The 17,809-nt window shown below is 39.2% G+C and overlaps 3 protein-coding genes and 1 long non-coding RNA gene across 4 annotated transcripts in view; 2 read left to right on the forward strand and 2 right to left on the reverse strand.

The window, feature by feature from the left end:
* LOC107176807 (putative disease resistance RPP13-like protein 1) overlaps positions 1-17,809 on the reverse strand; it is a 35,050-nt gene that overhangs the window by 16,029 nt on the left and 1,212 nt on the right. Inside the window, 1 exon segment of the mRNA XM_052441240.1 lies at positions 15,143-17,809. Coding sequence (XP_052297200.1) covers positions 15,143-17,809 — 2,667 coding nt within the window.
* Positions 4,228-4,838, forward strand: LOC127902339 (22.7 kDa class IV heat shock protein-like). The gene has a single exon (XM_052441245.1). It carries the CDS (start codon positions 4,228-4,230, stop codon positions 4,804-4,806), a length of 579 nt encoding a protein of 192 aa, XP_052297205.1. The 3' UTR covers positions 4,807-4,838.
* On the reverse strand, positions 10,786-14,216 carry LOC127902338 (uncharacterized). Its single transcript, XM_052441242.1, has 2 exons — positions 13,685-14,216; positions 10,786-13,449 (listed from the first exon to the last, which is right to left on the reverse strand). The coding sequence occupies exon 2, from the start codon at positions 13,442-13,444 to the stop codon at positions 10,811-10,813; it is 2,634 nt and encodes an 877-aa protein (XP_052297202.1). The 5' UTR covers positions 13,445-13,449; positions 13,685-14,216; the 3' UTR covers positions 10,786-10,810.
* On the forward strand, positions 14,162-15,367 carry LOC127902343 (uncharacterized). Its single transcript, XR_008054725.1, has 2 exons — positions 14,162-14,900; positions 14,986-15,367. It is a non-coding gene; the product is annotated as an uncharacterized LOC127902343 (long non-coding RNA).

Here is a 17,809-nt window from a genome sequence, read left to right on the forward strand (position 1 = left end):
AGGTCCAGTAACTAATATGTCATCAACATATATCAATACCATAATGAATAACACTTTAGTTTTTCTTAAGAATAAGGAAGAATCAGATTTTAAATTTCTGAAACCCCATTGAAGAAGACATCCCCTGAGCTTTTCAAACCAGGCTCTAGGAGCTTGCTTAAGACCATATAAAGCTTTGTGTAATCTGCAAACATAGTTAGATTTACTCTTATCAACAAAGCCTTCAGGTTGCTGCATAAACACTTCCTCTGACAATTCACCATTCAAGAATGCATTGTTGACATCCACCTGTCTAACTATCCACTGATTCATCACTGCAAGACTAAGAACTACTCTCACTGTTGCTGGCTTTACCACTGGACTAAAAGTATCAAAATAATTCACTCCTTCAATCTGTTGAAACCCTTTTGCCACCAATCGAGCTTTATACTTAGCTACACTGCCATCAGTGTTATACTTTATTCTATACACCCACTTATTCCCAACAACTTTCTGATTTTCTATTCTTGGTACTAGAGACCAAGTTCTATTTTCAATTAGTGCATCATACTCATTTTTCATAGCTATAAACCAATTTGTGTCTTGCAAAGCTTCATCAATTGAATCTGGCTCTTTGTGAACTAACACTGCAGTATACATTTTTGGCTTAAAAATACATGTTTTTCCTCTTGTGGTCATGGGGTGATTGTTCTGAACAGGTTGAATATTGTTTGAGGTTATTTGGGACTGAGATGGTAATGGAATTTGAGTAGGATCTATTATGTTTGGTGAGTCTAGATCATGAACAGGTTCAAGAGCAGGATTGAGATTTGGTGTTTGACATTGTGTAACTTCATTTGCTTGTTGATGATCTGCTGATGGGAACAGTTCTGTGCTGCTGGAACATGCTGGAGAGCAGGATTCAAAACTGCTGTTACAAGGATTTGACACAACAGGTAGATTGGATAAATGGAAAACTTGATGAGGGGACAAAGTAGAGCTGGATATTGATTGTGTTTTGTTCTCAGAATTGAAAACAGGATCTGAAGAAAAAGGGAATGCATTTTCATCAAATATGACATGCCTTGCTATGTATACACGACTAGAATGATGAAGGCATTTATATCCTTTGTGAGCAGGGCTATAACCAATGAATATGCATTTACTTGTGTGAAAATCAAATTTATGCTTATTGTAATCTCTCAAATATGGATAGCAAACACAACCAAAACATTTCAACATCTTATAATCAGCTTTATGTTTGAAAAGTTTTTCATATGGTGTCAACATTTTAAGAGCTGAAGTTGGTAACCTATTGATATGATAAACTGAAGCATGGAAAGAATCCCACCAGAAATGCAAAAGAAGTTTGGCTTGAGCTAACAATGTAAGACCCAATTCTACTACTTGTCTGTGTTTTCTCTCAACTAAGCCATTTTGATGATGAGTATGAGGACAAGAGTGCCTAAATAAAATGCCACACTGATTTAAAAATTCAGTGAATGATCTGTATTCTCCCCCCCAGTCAGATTGCAGTATCTTAATGGTTGTTTGGAATTGGTTTTCAACTTGTAACTTGTATAGCTTAAAAACCTCTAAAGCTTCTAATTTCAATTTCAATGGGTAAATCCAAGTATATCTAGTGAAATCATCAACAAAACTAATATAATATCTAAAACCTTCTCTTGAAATAACTGGTGAGGGACCCCAAAGATCAGTGTGTATAAGCTCAAGAGCTGATTTGGTTTTGATTTCTGTAACTGGGAAATGCAACTTGTGTATCTTACCCAACTGACATGCTTCACAGAAATGTTGTGTTGCTTGTTTAACCATATTCAGAGAAAACTAATCAGCATGATGGAGTTTAAGTAAATGCAATAAGCTTTGAGAGTTTGGGTGGCCAAATCTTCTGTGTAGAAGAGCTATTTTATTAGGTTTATCAGAACATACATCAAAACCATTCTGTAAACAATTGTTTGAATTATTTATGTACTTTACAGATGGCATATGAGAAGCAAGATGACAGCATGATAACATTGACAGAGGTTTATTAGCTTGACTATGAGACAGGGGAGATGACTGAAAATTCTTGGTAGAAGACATAGGTTTGACCAGCAGTTTATACAACCCTTTCTCAGCAATGCCCTGCATTAGAACTTGTCCCTTCAGCAAATCCTTCACAACACAAAATGATCCAAGAAATTCAACAGAAATGTTATTGTCAGTGGTAAGTTTTGAAATACTTATTAGGTTCTTGGTGATAGAGGGAACAAGCAAGATATCTTTAAGTGCAATATGTGAATATGTAGGTTGAGATTTTGAATTCTTGAATGAAAAATAAGAGTCACCAATATGAGTTATTGACAAACCTTCACCATTGCCAATAATGAGCTTATCATTACCTCTAAACTCATCTCTGATGGTCAGATTTCCCATGTTGTTTGTCAGATGATGAGTGGCACCACTGTCCAGGTACCAACCTTCATCTGCAGGTCCTTCACAATATGCAGCAGAAGCAGTTCCAACCCAGGGCATACCAGAATTGTCAGATGCACAAGGATATCCAGACTATGACATGTGTAATCCATTATTGTTGACAGGCCATGGATCATCATTTGTTGGATAGTAAGGTATGTATGCAGGTTCATAATTTGCTATGTAGGCAGACTTTGAACCTTTTCCTCTCTGAAATTGCCTTGGTGGCTGAGGTATGTAATTCTCTTCAAATCTATGCCAGCATTCAACAGCAGTATGTCCTACTTTGAAGCAAATCTGACATGTATTCATAGAATCATCGCTGTTGGATACGTGTGACTCAAAAGGGGGTAAATTTCCAGTACCATTGAAACCAGTACTGCCAAAAGAGCCTCTTCCAGAAGAACCAAATCTATTGCTTCTCATCATCATTTGATTTCTTCCTTGATTACCAAAATGACCAGTTCCAGCAGGAAAACCCCTTGGATGAGAATTCAAAAACATTCCTCTACCATTAAACATACCATTTCTACTACCTGAGTGACCATTATAATTACCTTGGACACCTTCTGTATATCCTCCTTTCCTAGCTTGACCTCTTATTTGAGCATAGTATGCATTCATCATACTATTATTATTCCAGTTAGACATATTAGCATAGTTTACATTAATCATGTGCTTTTCACTTTGATTTTGTTCAAGTCTGGCCTCATGAGTAAGTAATAAGGCATAAGCATCATCATAATCCAATTTGCTTGCTGTGATAAAAGTAGCTAAATCCAAATAGCCAGCTCCTAGACCATTGAGAATTTGCTGCAACATATCTCTATCTGATACAGGACTACCAGCACATGCTAATTTGTCTGTAACTTGTTTCATTTTTAAGCAATATTCTTCAATACTTAGTGAATCTTTTCTTAAGACACTCATCTCATACTTAAGTTGAAGAACTCTAGCCTCAGATTGTACACCAAACCTTTTCTCTAGTGTTTTCCATATATCGAATGAAGTAGTGCATGAGTGAACTAAACTGAGAATACCTTCAGTTATTGAGCTAAGAAGCCAGCTGAGTAATGTTTGATCTTGAGATCTCCAGATTGTGTATTCAGGATTCTCGATCTGTTGAGAAGAGCCAGTAGTTGTTTCAGTAAAGCTTGATGATGCTATGAATCGGTTTGGTGCAATCCGTTCTCCATTGATGTATCCTTCAAGTCGATTTCCTCTAATGGAGGCCAGGACTTGATTTTTCCAGAGCATGTAATTAGATCTATCCAATTTGATTGGTGTGATGAAAGAAAAGGTTGTCTAATTTGTAGCTACTGTATTTTGATTGTTTGTAATTGCCATGATTGGCTCTGATACCATGAAGAAATTGTAAAACTGAATAAATGCTGCTGTTTGGCAGCTGAGAAAATGCAGAGGAAAATTCTTTATTTCATTAATGAATTGATATTTTGTACTTAGAAACAAACACGAAACGTGCAGCTATTTATACATGCTACACTTACTAACTAATTGCTTACTAACTGATTATTAATCACAAGCTCACTCAGCTAATCAATAACAGAACACAGAGTATGCATTGTGAGGTTAGTTAGGCTGGTAACTTCTGCTGACGTGGACCTTCTGATGTGGCACTAATGACAGCTGATAACTTGACACGCTGACTCTTCTTCTTCACTTCTGTACAATGAGCTATCTTCACACAAACAAACACTCTCAAAAAGCGAGCTAGCTACCCAGATGGCAAAACCAAGAATTCTTGCAATGACAATGTTGTTTCTTGTTACGGCGACAACATTGATGAACATGGCGTCACAAGCAAACGCTCTGATGCCGTACACACAATCACCTTTCTTTGACATGATGTTCCCAATGACGGAAGAGCCTTTCAGGGTTCTTGAACAAACCCCTTTAACAATCGCAAAAGGAGCTGATCATCATCAAACTCTAGCCCTGGCGAGAGTAGACTGGATGGAGACACCAACAGCTCACGTGATTATGCTTGACATTCCAGGGATGAAGAAAGATAATGTGAAAATTGAAGTTGAAGAGAGCAGAGTACTGAGAGTGAGTGGGGAGAGGAAGAGTAATGATTATTATAAGGAGGGAGTTGAAAGAGAGAAATGGCACAGAGCTGAGAGGACATTTGGCAAGTTTTGGAGGCAGTTTAGGATGCATATGAGTGCTGACTTGGGTCATATTAAAGCTCACATGGTAAATGGGATTCTGAGGGTCACAGTACCAAAGCTTGCTGAGGAGAAGAAGAGGCAGCCTAAGGTTATTAACATTCATGAAGAGTCTGGTAATTCTTCCGATGAAGATATTAAGGCTACCAAGGCTCAAATGTAATTGATTAAAGAAAGAAGTGATTGCTTTGCTTGATGTGCTATTTATTTATGATCTGTTCTTGGTTTTGTTGTGAGATGTTTCTCTTTGGATTCTCTGTTTAATGTATTTTGATGGGTTTTTGAGGATGACTTGCATGTATTGACATAAAGTGCTTTTTATAAATCCTAATCCTACAGCATATAAGAATTAATACGATTCGTTTATTGTTAATAAAAATATTTTTTAGAAAAAGTCTTTTTATTTGGCATTTATTATGCATTTGAAGGGGAAAAAAAAGTTGTCCCACTCGTAATTCATCCTCTTCTGTGATATTAATGTGTTAATGCGAAGATTCATTATAATTGCAACAATTTTGACGAATCCAAACGTTCAATAACTACTAAATTGTATTTATAAATACTAATAGCGAAGGTAGAAACGACTAATTCAAGAAGTTGCTTAAAGTGCATTAAATTAGAGAGTATAAATAATTGTGTGATACAGTCCAGCCTTCATCTGCTTATAATTAGCAACCAAAAACCACTTTGCAACGCCATTAAAAAAACATTTTAACATTATTGCTGAGGGAAGAGGCAGCTTAAGCTTATTAACTCGTATTATTAATGCTGATGACGCAGCTGGTAATCCTTTTGGTGAATATATTAAGGCAGCTGAAGCTTAAAATTAATTAAGCCCACTAAAGCTTAAAACTAATTCTTCTAGTGACGATGCTTTGCTCAGTTAGCTTTTTGTTTTTAATTTTTTTGGGGCTAACGTTTTGCTTATTTTGCTTTTAAAATTCTATTCGCTTTCTCCTTTGATTTTCTGTTTTTGTTGTTATCGGATTTGATGATGGTTTATATGTACGAAGATTATGTAATAAAGTGCTTTTGTAACTATATATATATATAGCCAATAACACGCCTGGTTTATTGTTAATGAAAATTAAAAAAGAAAAAAAGTCTTTTCTTTGGCCTTTATTATGCATTTTAACTTTTAAGAGGAAAAAAAATTTATCCCACTCCAATTCATGAAGATATTCTCTTTTCTGTCATATTGATGTGTTAATATGAAGATCCATTGCAGTTGGTGAATTCAAATATTCAGTAACTGATGAAATTGTATTTATAAATTCATACTAATAGCAATTGAAGATTATAATTAATTTTGTAATATGGTCAAGCCCTCGTGTGTTTAATTAGCACTCAAAAACCACTTTACAATAGGCATTAAAAGAACATTATAACGTCATTGCTGATGAGTTCTGGTGAAGATATTAAGTTAAGGCCACAAAAATCGAAATGTACGTAGCTTCGTTTGTTTTTTGTTTTTTATTTTTTTTGGGGCAAATGCTTGGCTTCGTTTGCTTTTTCATTTTTGATATTTTATTGGCTTTATTGTGTGGCATGTTCTTGTTTTCTTTTGATTTTCTGTTTTTTGTTGTTATAGGATCTGATGACGATGTACATGTACGAAGATTATGTAATAAAATGCTTTTGAGTTTTGATAAATTGTGGTGGGTTTAATTTACTTGGTCAATTGATATTTGTTATCATTGTTGTTAACAATTTACTTGGTCAATTAACAATTTTTGCCGAAGTCTGATGAAGAGAAATATTACACATATGTAACCGTACAGCTAAATAAAAGAAACTAAAATTTATTTCGACAGCTAAGAATGAGATACGCATAAGAAATTAATCGATTAATTAATTAATTAATACATATATGTCCCCCACTGCTAAAATAATGCGAGCCCCTTACTCTACTTAACATTTTTCTTTTTATTAATTTAAAACAGTTTGGGAAATTTTCAATAATAACCATTAAAATTTTCATTTTTTTCATCTTAACCCCCCAAAAATATTTCTATCAACATTAGCCATTAAACAACTTTTGAGACCAAAACACCCCTCCCTCATCTCTCCCCCAACACTCCCTTTTTCTCATCTCTCCCAAACCGATCCAACTCCCATCATCGGCGGCGACATCAACCCTCGTCGGCGGCGGCTCCATCTCTCACCGGCATCCGATCTACAACCTTCAACAAAACCTAGGTTAGTAATTTTTCTTATTTTCATTAATTTAAAATGAGATTTTAGAATAATAATAGTTATAGCTTGAGAATAATGGTGGTGGTGATAATGGTGGTGGTGTTTGTGGTGGTTGATGGTGTTTGGGAGTATTGTTTTTTGATTTTGATGTGGCTTAATTTTGGGGATGGAGAGGGAGGGGGGTACGGCGCGCGCGCGCGCCCATCGCTGGGCAGCAGCGCGCGCCGATGCGCGGCCCACTGTCGCACCAAATCTGGTGCGAGAGCGCGCGCCCGCGCGCCTGTCGCACCAGCTTTGGTGCGACAGGCGCGCGCTGTCGCACCAATTTGTTGGTGCGACAGGCGCCTGTCGCACCAGCTTTGGTGCGACAGGCGCGCGCTGTCGCACCAATTTGTTGGTGCGACAGGCGCGCATGTCGCACCAGCTTTGGTGCGACAGGCGCGCGCTGTCGCACCAATTTGTTGGTGCGACAGTCGCACCAATTTGTTGGTGCGACAGGCGCGCATGTCGCACTTAAAAATTATAGTGTTTATTATAGTGTTTTTTTTTCCGATTATTTTTTTTTTCTGTAAACGTAATGTAATAAATTTATAAATATTACAGATACATGGCAAAATCAGAATCACCGGATATTGATGTAGGCAAGATGTATTTTAGTTATGCCGATCACTTTCCTGGTCGAATTTCGAGCATGTGTAAGTTATCTTCGGTCATAAAAGCCATCGAGGAAAAATTAACAAAGCGGCAGTTGACTATGTTCAAAAAGGATATATTTGGGCATTTCTTGGAGTGTCGAAGTTTTCCATTTAGTGGGGTAATTGTGCACAATCTTTTGCTGAGGCAAGTGGCCCATGAAGAAGATAGCCGTGAGGATCAGTTATGGTTTCAAATTGGTGAGCATTTGATTCGCTTGTCAATTGTCGAATGGTGCTTGGTTACTGGACTTTCATTTGGTGTTGATACCAATCAAAAAAATGATCAAATGGAGCAGAGGCTACGGAGTACGTATTTTGGTGGAGTTCATCGTAAGATTAATGTGAAGGAATTCGATGCAATATTTAATGAGTTGAAATTCGAGGAATTGGACGATATGGACGCATTAAAGATTGCGCTGTTTTATTTTGCGGACCGAGTACTAAATGCAAGAAAAAATCACTGTCAAATCAATTTCGATTGGCTTGACCAAGTTGATGATATACAGTACTTCCGAAAGCGTCCATGGGGTCTGTTGTCGTGGGAAATGATTTACGAGAGTCTTGACAATGCACTGTTCGAGAAAGACCAGAAATTTCAGAAGACTCGGTCGAAAAATCCAGATCATAACATTGAAAAATACAATCTTTATGGCTTTACGTCTGGGGTTCAGGTGCGTATTTGTTTTTGTTTATTAATAAGTTTTATAGTATTAAATATTTGATATGTTGTTTTATTTGATTTTTTAATTTGGTTGTTGTAGGCTTGGATTTACGAAGCAATCGGAGGGTTGCCATCAACATGGGTCGTCAAAACGAAGAATAAGATTCCCCGCATTTTGCAATGGAAGCCCATGGCGTCTTCGAGAATCAATTTTGCCGAGGTTTATTCGTTCTTCAACGACGAATCTCGTCTTGTAAGTAATATGTATTACTTATTTTTTTAACTTTACTAAATTTAAGTTATGTATACTTACTTAAAATTTTCAATTTAATTTATTGCAGGGGGACGTTTTACAAACTCTTGAGCCAAATTCAAAGGAGAGTAGCAGAAATTATTGGGTCTCTGTGAAGGATTACTTGCCAAGCATTCCAGGCTGGGTTCTTAAGGTTGGTATACTCTAAGTACTAAAAATTTTTTAATCGAAATTTTTTACTTTTCATTTAATAATTATAAATGATACTTTATACAGCACCAACACTCAATCAACGCGATGCCGTCGGTTACAAGGCAATCAGACGAGCATGACGATCATGACGACAAACCAAACCCAATACCAGAGCAGCGTCATGACACTTATGAGGATGAGGTGGCTGTTGATGACCACCAGCAGCGTCATGACACTTATGAGGCTGTTGATGACCACCAGCAGCGTCATGACACTTATGAGGCTGATGATGACCACCAGCAGCAAACAGACAACTCTGATGACGCACGGGAATCTGAGGTTATAAATAATATACGATATTGTTTCTTTATAAATTATTTTTTTTTTTGTTATTCTAAAGTTTTCTGTTTTTTCTTTTGTAATAGTCGAGGACAAAGCAGTTTCAAGATTACATACAACGACGGCTGGATAAGATTGATCGTAACGTTTACGAAATAAAGTCAGAATTAAAAGATTTTAAAGAAACCGTTGTTGGCTTCATCGACACATTTTCTAAACGTCCAAATAAGGATTCTCCCACTGCACGCTCGTATGCGGTGAGCAAATTTTTATTTAATAATTATGTGCGTTTAACTTTTAATTTGATAGTTGTTTAATATGTTCTTCTCGGCGAATGGACAGGCCCCGGATGACTATGGAGTGTATACTAACGTGGGCAATGAAAATTTGTCTACGCCCACGTCATTGTATAGTTTCTACGGGGATGTTAGTGGGGAGAGCGTGCAGGTGTTCTCGGATGTGCCTCCCGGCGTTAGTAAGTTCGGCCGCGCGTACATACCGTCGTATGTTTATAACAGTCCTTACATGATTCCTCCAGTCAGGCGAAGACAGAACGTCCGCCCTTTGCCTCGACCCCAAATCTTGGAGCATGCGATTGACATGAGTACGACAGTGGATATAAATCCACTGAGAGGGTTGGAGGACTCTAGTATGTTTGCTGAGTTTGATCGATGGTTCACTGGTGATAGCAGAGTCTGCCGGAGAGTCCAGCACCCGCGGTCATTCTTTCAAATAATCTTGGGGACAGCTTCGATGGGATGGCTAGGCGATGAGGTATTTATATTTTCGTCGTGATGTATACTGTTGTGGATTTGTGTTTAATTTTTTTTTAAATCGTAATATTTCTGTTTCTCTACAGCATATTCACGAGTATCTCCGCTTGATTAGCGAGAAACAACGGCAGTACCCAAATGCCTTACTCCAACGTGTCACACATACTGACACATTTTTTTGGGTAACGTGCATACAAATCGTATAAATACTATTTAATTTTGTTTTTCATTATTGCCTTTAAGTTCTGTTAATGTATGCATTTCTTGGTTATCTATGTACTAGGTGTTCCTGAATCAGTTATGGAACAACGGGGATTGTGCGGTCGATTCATTAGTATTCGACGATCGCGTGAATAGTTATCTTTGTGGGCGACAGCACACAATGTCCAAATCAATGACGGATGTCGATATGGTATGTATTTTGCTGCAATTTATATACAAGTTGTCAATTTTTCTTAGTTGTTTTTCAATTTCATATATAACCAACATGTTTTTTAATTTTTATATACAGTTACTCATCCCTGTTAACTTGGACGGCGAGCATTGGGTACTGGCACGAGTAGACTTTCGGAAAAACAAAGTCTGGATTTATGACTCATTACTCACATGCCGCGACGACAAAAGATATAGGTTGAAATTCAAGCCACTTGAAGTTATCTTCCCTCGATGGTTGGAATATGTTGGGTTCTACAACATCCGACCTGAGTTGCGGAGTGCCGACCCCTGGAAAGTTATCGCAGTTAGGAGCGCGCCACAACAGGAGCCCGGAACTGGCGATTGCGGTGTTTTTGTATTGATGGTTACGATGTATTTAATGTTCGGGCTTGGATTGGAGTTTAACGCTAGTCATGTCGAGTACTTTAGAAAGAAGATTGCGGTTGACATATTTAATGACGATATTGTATTGTAAACCGTTGTAGTAATTTGAATGTTTAAACTTGTTTTTTTTTAAATTTGCGCACTTAAGTTTATATAATTTTAATGCTCACATTTTAATATTTAAAATCAAATAAAGTTTTATGAAATATAAGTGTACAATACACAAAACACAATAACAACTAACTTCGAGTCGACGCTATGGGATTCTTACATCGCTTACGATTATGGCCCAGTTCATGACACCGCCCGCATCTAACAGTCCGCCTGTTAACGTCCTCGCCAGCCGAGGGTATTCTGAGCTCTTTACGACGGCCAGGTGGTGGTGCCTCAACTGGTGGGTATACTTGCATCTCCACCATTTCATCTGGAATTTCCCAATCAGCCACATCACCAACTGGCTCTACTGGTTGTGCATAAGCCAACGCCAACGATTCTGTAGTGTAAAAGTCCGAGCATAGGTTAATAAAATCCACCCGGTGTGTTAGACACGCCGCAATTGCATGAGCACATACAAGCTGGTCAAGCTGAAAGACTCTGCATGTGCAAGTTCTCTTTTGCAAGTCAACCAAACCTTCCTTAAGCCCACCGCCTACCACTTGAAATCGATGCGGAGACACCGGCCGAACTATCATTCTTTCAGCTATAGTTCTCCTCTCAGTGACTATTTCATCCGCCCATGTTGTTAGCCGAGTAGTCATTGATTCAGCCACAATTTTTCTATCATAAAACCATTGCTGCATTGTTTTTCTAAAGTTATCAACAAGATGAGTAACAGGAAATTTTCTAGGTTCCCGCATGAAAGAATTAACACTCTCCGCGATGTTGGTGGTAAGTATGCTGTACCTCCTACCTTCAAATTGAGACCTTGCCCAATTACACGTACCGACATTATTTTCTAGGTAATCAGCCGCACCCGAGTGGATCATCCACAACCCTTCAAGTTGTCTCTTAAATTCCTCGTGGCCATATGCTTTTGCTGCATTAATAAAGGCAGGCTCAAATTGATCCCAAAGAGCTTTGGACATTCTAAACTGAGACTTAATGTTACCTTTGACGTGGTAAAAACAAACGCCATGAGTTGCATTGTGAAATACTTTAAGAACGGCTCTCCTTATGGCAGTGCATCGATCAGAGATAATTACCAACTCAGGTCTATCACCAATCACTCCGTGTAACTTCATCATAAACCATTCCCAAGCATCATTGTTTTCTGAATCCATGATCCCAATGGCTAACGGATACAATTGATTGTTACCATCAAGACATGTTGCCACGAACATGCTTCCACGATATAGTCCCTTCAGATGAGTACCATCTACAGCAATGACAGGCCGAATGTACTGCATAAAACCCTTGATGGAAGATCCGAGTGCTACAAAATAGTACAAGAAATTACCATCTCCATCCTGCTCGAGGTGAGTAACTGTACCCTCATTAGCTGTAGTTAGTACGTGAGAGTATTTAGGGAGCAAGTTGTATGACTCTGCAGGGTTGCCTCGAACTATTTCAAGACCAACTTCTCTCGCCCGATACGCCTGCTGGTATGTTAACTGAACACCGTATTCCTGTTGCATATCTGCTCTTATGTCATTCGGAGTATAAATCCTCTTGTCTTGAATATATTTTTCTGCGATAATATGACCGACAACCCGGCTCCTTACTTGATGACCTCCATCAACCAATACCTCATTATGACAAGTGTGTACATTGTCAATTCTCTTCACCACCCAAGGAACATTTTGCTCGTTCGAACATCTAGTTGCTCGAATACGCCATTTACATGATTCTGAACAACAGTGAGCCTCGAAACGTGTCGTAGTAGACCGTGCAATCTTGAAATCAAACTTATCTCTAAAGGCAACCTTGCGTAGTTGTAATATAAACTCATTCTTCTCAGCAAATAACTTACCCACACTGATATCATCTGAATCACAACTGCTAACAAAGCTTGGAGCAACCATGTTCGAAGGCAAAGTTGGAGCAAGGCTTGTAAGGGGGTCAATTCGCCTTCTCGATCGAACCATAGAAGGACTAGGTCTATTGCCTCTGTTATTCACAGGAGTATTGTCTTCACACTCATCGTCGTGCTGAAACGACGGAACATTCGAAGGACCGGCTCCTCCATCATCACCATCATTATTGAAATGAGTGCCCCTCGTATTATTAGAAGGTTCTGCACAAACATTATCCCCCTCTGTCTCATGATGAAAATCATCATTGTCCCGAAAATCATTGTTGTGATACGGAGAATACCGTTGCTCCAACGACGTCGTTAGTGGAAATACCGTTGCTCCAACATCCTCTAACGTAACGCCGTTATCATCAATGTTGTCATAATTATCGTGGATTGGAGAGTAATATTGCTGCAGCGATATTGTCCTTGGCAACACCTCTTCATCATTATCGGGGCCAGACATATTTGCTCTAAACGAAGTTTCTGTATCGACATGTGGCTCAATACCTTCGCTCGGAACTCGAGGTGATGTGGTCACGAATATAGGAATGCATCCAAAATTGGCTACGTCGGATGCCATATGCAACACAACCCTCACCATTTCATCATCAAATATATCCATGGGCAGTGCACATATACGATATAATGTGTTACTAGACCTCAAAGTTGTCTTCATTGTAATACTATATTCATTAGGGTTTATTTGTAACACCTCGTATACTCTTGCCAATAACTGATCAAACAGACAATTTTTTCCAACCAAAAAAGCTCGATTTTTACCATTCACATACTCCATACGGCCATCCTCTAATGTCTCCCACCAACCATCGTAACACAATTCAAGTACAACTGAATCCATTAAGCCTGAAATTATCAAAAAAAAATTAATTAGATCCGGATCAAATTAATACAGATTTAATGAATCTCCAAGAGTTGGTGCGACAGGCTGCCTGTCGCACCAACTCTTGGTGCGACAGGCTGCCTGTCGCACCTTCCTTGGTGCGACAGGCGCCTGTCGCACCAACTCTTGGTGCGACAGGCAGCCTGTCGTCAGATTCACCCACGACTCAGTTAAGCAAGTTCAGAAAATAACACATACCACTAAGTGATGTCGATTAGTGTTGGATTCGGATAGATTATGATCGGATTTCACCTTTACTGTTGTCTTTTGCCGTCGACGTTGGTTGATGATTAAGCTGCGTTTGGTTTGCCGATATGGGAGAAAGATTGTTGCTTTTGATCTGTAAAGAAGGGTAATTTGGGGAGAAAGGCTTGTGTTTGGCTAATGTTGATAGAAAAAAGTTGAGAAGGTTAGTTGGGAAAATAACAAAATATTTATGGTTATTTTCGTAAATTTCCCAAACAGTTTTCAACTGAGATTTGAATTTTAAAATTACATACACAAACACACCTGATTTTAAAGAAAAAAATCAGTCGTCCTCTGTTCAGTCATACACGCCCAATTTAAAAAAAAAAAACTACTAATAAAATATTTCAGTCGTCCTCTGTTGGGTCGTCATCAAAAACCCATTTACCAGCTATTTCTTTTTTTTTTTTTTGAGAAGCATTTACCAGCTATTTCAACATGCGGTATATAGAATATTTCAGTCGTCCTCCGTTCAACCATCAAAAGTCTCATCTATATATAGTAACATCAGGTATATGGGTTAACAAGTCCCAATATTGTCCTCCATCCTTTCTGCACTTCTCTTCTATCAACGGACATCCCCAGATGTCTAATTGCAAAAGTGAGGAAGGCAGGCCCTTCTCCGGAAAGTATTTGAGTTTGGGACAATCCCCGAGATACAATGAAGCGAGGTTTTGAAGATCAACAATTGAAGAAGATAGGCGTTCCAGATTTGGAAATCCAGAAATCCACAGAGATGTTAGAGAGGCAGGAAGAGGAAGCGCGGTCCCTAATCTTTTGTCATCTGCCTTTGGTGGAAATGACACCATGTCGTCATCACAATTAATGATTGTAAGTTGTCGCAGAGAGGAGAATCTGTGAAATCCCCGGCCCCGCTCAATCATTGACTTCCAAATCTCCATATTACCCTCAATCGTCAGTGACTGAAGGTTGGTGGGAAGGCCATCTTCTTTAAGGCTTGGAAGCTCAACTCCTCTTCCTATTGTTAATTCTTGAAGAGAGGTCAGATTGTGCAATCCCTTGGGTAAGGCCTCTAGTCTCTTACAACTAGATATCTCCAGCCTCGTGAGTTTCGCACAAGGCAATCCCCCTTCGGGAAAGGACACCAGATTTCCACACCTTCTAATACTAATCTCTTGAAGCTGGCGGAGATTATGTAAACCACTCGGTAAAATTTTCAGATTTTCACACCACAAAATACCGATTGTTTCAAGAGATGTGTTGTTGTCCAACCTTTCTGCTATTGACTCCAGCTTTGAACAACTCCAAACATCAAGTACCTTAAGAGACGGAGGCAGATTGCCAACTTCAAGGGACTCAAGCGTGGCAGGTAACTCGTTTTTTGAAAATATACATGTCAGAGACGGACAACTCTCAATGTGTAAGTGCTCAAGAAGAGATGAGGTGTACCTTCTGCTGCTGCTACTCTGGATGCCCTCTTCCACTGTCAAAGTCCTTATATTATCGCACTTGTGAATCAACAAATTCTTAAGGCTCAGTGGTAGCTGGACAGCAGCAATATATGTCAACGAATGGCACTGCCTAATACTCATGTCCTCGAGAGACGAATTGGTGCCGCACATCCATGCCTCTGGTAACGATTTCAGTGCGTCACATTCTCTAATCTCAATTTTCTTCAACTTGGAAGGCAGAGCAACCTCAGGAAAGGAAACAAGGGAACTGCACTTGTAGATTTCTATCTCTCTCAAGGAACTGAGGCTGAGCGATGATTGTGGCAGCTTCACAAGGCCTTCGCAATAACTCAATCTTAGATATTCGAGTCTGCTTGACAATTCGCAGAGCTGCTGTTGTTGGTCTTTCTCTTCCTCCGCCACCAAGGATTGAAGTTTGTGACATTTTGTAATCGTCAGTCTTCTGAGAGAGCAACTGTCTTGCAGTAATTCGTTATGACTCTTCCAGATATATGTATGCTCTTTCATATCATTTATCTCCAATTCTTCCAATTTTGGCAGTCGCGGCTTTAATGGCCCTGCAAGAAACACTTGATTTGATGCATCTCTACAAACCACTGAATTCTGTGACCCGGGATGACCAGCTGCACTTTTCCACACAACCTTTTTACATCCACCACTTATGAATTTGCAAAGAGCTGGAAGACTTGTAACTGAAACTAACAATTCTTCACATCCTTCAATAACAAGCATCTCCAATGCAGGAAGGTGCTCTGGAAATGTTCCTTTCAGTTTAGAACATCTTAAAATGTGAAGCTCTCTCAATTTAGGAAACCCTTCAACTCCCTGACCAGATCTAAGAGGAATCCAGTCTTCCCATTCTTGCATGTCTTCAAAACGAAGAGTCTCCAAGCATAGAAAAGGAATTGGAGAATCATTCCCATAGAACTCTGAACCCAATCTCTTTACTCTGCTCATTCCACATACTGCAAGATGCTTTAGAGAGGGTAGTTGCCCGACTGACGGCAGGGCAGTACACATGTCACAATTTTCAAATTCTAAGGTCACCAAATTTGAGAATGAGGAATCTCCGAACCAAGTTGGAAATTTTGTACCTCCATAGCCACTGATACAAAATTGTTCCAAATTTTCATGAGGTTTTAGCATGTTGAGCACATCCTTTTCAATTTCCGCCTCCCTTGAAGACGAGCCATCCGTACTGAGTGTCCATCGAAGCAATAATTCTCTAAGATTCTTCTTTCCATCCAATTGAGCCTCCTTTGCATCACCAACGTCTTTTACATTCTCCAATTTTGAAATGTTAAGTGTCCCATGAAGGTGCGTCAACAACTTTAGCTCTCGTAACCCGGAACCACTGCCTTTTCCCACAACAAAATTACACAACGTCTGAAGACTAGTCAACCTACCAATTCCTATTGGCATTTCCTCCAACGACTTCGTATTTGAATTCTTAAGATGATGCAATTTGGCGAGGTTTCCCATGTCTGCACACAACTTCTTCAGCCGATCACAATCTTCCAACAAAAGGCTATGCAAATTGTAAAGCTTGTTGACTGATTCAGGCAGAGTTCTAATCTCAGTTCCAGACAGGTTGAGGTACCTTAAATACCTCAAATCACCGATTGAATCCGGTAGCTCAAAGATGTGGTATCCACGCAGAGAGAAGGCCCTCAAGCGTTGGAGTTTGAACAACTTAGGAAGAATGCTATAAGCCAAGTGTCCACGCGAACTATTTGACAACGTTACTGGTAAAAAAGTTCGCAAATGTTGGATATCGTACAAGTCCTCAAACCTTTTAACGCCATCACAATATTCAGGAATGTATGATAGATGACGAAGATTTTCGGAAAAACTTTGCTGCTTGTTAACCTCCGAGGTATACTCCATTCTGAAGTAAATTTCCCCAGCAGCCCATTGAGCAAGGTCATTGATAAGATCGTGCATCAGAAATCGTGATATACTGTTGCTTGATTGCTGGATAAAAGATCTTGCACGTAGCTCTCGAAAGAACTTTCGACCTAGATCTTCGCTAGGATTCCCGCTCTCTCCGTGATCCAAGAGACCCACAGCACACCATAATAAAATTATCTCCTCCTCTTCAAATTCATAATCCTTTGGAAACAATGAGCAGTATGCAAAGCATTGTTTCAAAGGTGCCGAAAGATAATAGTAGCTCACTCTAAGCGCAGGTATAATGTCACATCTCTCTTCTGGTAAATCCCATATCTTGCAACTGAGCACATCATCCCAATCACTTCGGTCACGTTTACCACGTAAGAGTCCACCAAGAGTTTTCGCAGCTAAGGGCAAGCCGTTGCATTTGATCACTATATTCTTGCCAATGTCCTCCAATGACTTATGTGAACTGAAATCTGTTGTCCCCAAAGAGTGCTGAGCGAACACAGACAGACAGTCCTCAGTTGACAAGCTTTTGAGTTCATAAGCTTGATCCAGGCTCATGATTTTGGCAACCTCTTCATTGCGAGTGGTGACAACAATCTTACTTCCCTGTGCGCCAGCTTGAAATGGAAGGCTGAGGTGAACCCAATCAGTGTAATTCTCATTCCAAACGTCATCTAAAACAAGCAAAAATTTCTTTCGAGACAACTGCTTCTTTAGCTCCTCTTGAAGAAAATTTAAATCA

This window comes from Citrus sinensis, chromosome 5 (assembly GCF_022201045.2).
Source record: "Citrus sinensis cultivar Valencia sweet orange chromosome 5, DVS_A1.0, whole genome shotgun sequence".
Taxonomy (NCBI): Eukaryota; Viridiplantae; Streptophyta; class Magnoliopsida; order Sapindales; family Rutaceae; genus Citrus; species Citrus sinensis.